The sequence below is a fragment of the Poecilia latipinna genome, unplaced genomic scaffold, assembly GCF_001443285.1.
Source record: "Poecilia latipinna isolate Pla-1442-1.1 unplaced genomic scaffold, P_latipinna-1.0 Scaffold7850, whole genome shotgun sequence".
Taxonomy (NCBI): domain Eukaryota; kingdom Metazoa; phylum Chordata; class Actinopteri; order Cyprinodontiformes; family Poeciliidae; genus Poecilia; species Poecilia latipinna.
In genome coordinates, this window is record NW_015120466.1 from 1 (window position 1) to 1,531 (window position 1,531).

The window sequence follows — 1,531 nt, forward strand, 5'->3', positions numbered from 1 at the left end:
TTTTTTCCCCACAACAGTTTCTGAAGGACAGCCTTATGTTTCTAAAAATATAACCAACATTACAGTGTTCAATGTTACTTATATGGAACCTCTCTGCTGTGGTGCTGGGTTAATGTTAGCATGTTAACATTTTGTTTTAATGGGAATTGTTGATAATTTGGCTTGTAAACAGAGACGGTTTTTCTTCTGCTTGGCTTTGAATGTCATAAAAATTGATGACCTTTGATTTAGCTGCTTTCTGTGCAGCTTTACACAACACCAGTAGTTAAGAGATGCAGCAGCCACTCCATCACTATTTACATCATTATAGAAGGGATAAACCAAAGCCACCTAAATTGTTAGGGAAATCCAAAACAACATGGATGGTTTCCAGTTCAATTTTGTGAACAAAAACAAGTGGCACATTTTATATGCATAAAATACTAGAGAGTAGACAAGCATCAGAGGCCGAGTCTCTTTAAGGGCTCTGATCATTTAAAGAAAGCCTTGATCAAGACTCACATCCAATGCTTTGATCAGATTAGATTAATTACACTTGTAGTATTTGAAGTTTGAGTTAACACTTGACCAACCAAAGAGAGAACAGACAAACACAGAGAAGCCGGAGACCATTTAAGAGTCAGCAGCAGTACCTCTCTCCAGTAAAAGCCGGATGTTCTCTGTGTTGTGCACGGTCAGCCCGTCGCTGCTAGCTAATGCGTGGAGCAAAGGCGTTTTCCCTTTAAGAAAAGAGACCAAAGCAAAAACACTTTAGAGCAAACAGATGTATGAGTTGATGTGCTTCAGCAAGGCGGTCCGACATACCATGTTTGTCCCTTGAATTTACATCAGCACCAAGGTCCAGCAATGTGATCAGGCAAGGCAGTCTCTCTGACTCTTCACTCGCAAGGTCCAAGGGACTGCTCTCGTGGATCTGCAGATGTGTAGTAGATGCCGTTTACAGATTCGGGAAGGCGATGAATTGGGAGAAAGCAAGATAGAAACTCACCCTGTCCCTCTTTTCAATGTCCGCTCCATGTCCAACCAGCAGCCTCACCATGTTTGGCCTGTTCCTTAAAACGGCTATATGTAGAGGATTGTAGTATGACACAGGGTCTATACAGAGGAAGAAACATAAAATAATCTTCAAAGTGATTTTTTTTTAATCTAATAAACAGTTTCAATATTTGTACACGCACAAAAAAGCGGACAAATAACTAAATGTACATTTTATCTTTGCTTTGCTCCTCTGAAAGCTTGTGGCCTACATTTTCAGTATGAATGGAATTAAGAGGAAAAACTAGAAAACAGGGAATGTGGAGCACTTTGCATGCTTTGTCAGAACATTTGTCAGTGCCAACTCACAGGGGAGAGGTATTCAGGAGAAGCGAGAGATGAATAAAGGAGCCTCTGCATGGATCCACTAATTATGTCCCACAGGACACGCATGTCTTAAACCACAAGAGGTCACTACAGCAAAGTTTAAGCTGAAGCCTGGTTGTGTAGCAACATAGAAAGAATCTGATGCTGCACAGTGAAGACAGTGGTATGT

The 1,531-nt window shown here is 40.9% G+C and overlaps 1 protein-coding gene across 1 annotated transcript; it reads right to left on the reverse strand.

Annotated features, from left to right (window-relative positions):
• Nucleotides 1-7: 7 nt before the first annotated feature.
• On the reverse strand, nucleotides 8-1,515 carry LOC106944293 (ankyrin repeat and SOCS box protein 6-like). The gene is made up of 3 exons (XM_015027462.1): nucleotides 989-1,515; nucleotides 805-913; nucleotides 8-719 (listed from the first exon to the last, which is right to left on the reverse strand). Exons 1-3 carry the CDS (start codon nucleotides 1,037-1,039, stop codon nucleotides 613-615), a joined length of 267 nt encoding a protein of 88 aa, XP_014882948.1. The 5' UTR covers nucleotides 1,040-1,515; the 3' UTR covers nucleotides 8-612.
• Nucleotides 1,516-1,531: the final 16 nt, after the last annotated feature.

Coding starts and splice junctions, on each gene's coding strand:
- LOC106944293 (XM_015027462.1), bottom strand. CDS start 1,039: ATGGTGAGGCTGCTGGTTGGACATGGAGCGGACATTGAAAAGAGGGAC. Junction 914..988: donor ACATTGAAAAGAGGGACAGG/GTGAGTTTCTAT, acceptor ACACATCTGCAG/ATCCACGAGAGCAGTCCCTT. Junction 720..804: donor AAATTCAAGGGACAAACATG/GTATGTCGGACC, acceptor CTTTTCTTAAAG/GGAAAACGCCTTTGCTCCAC.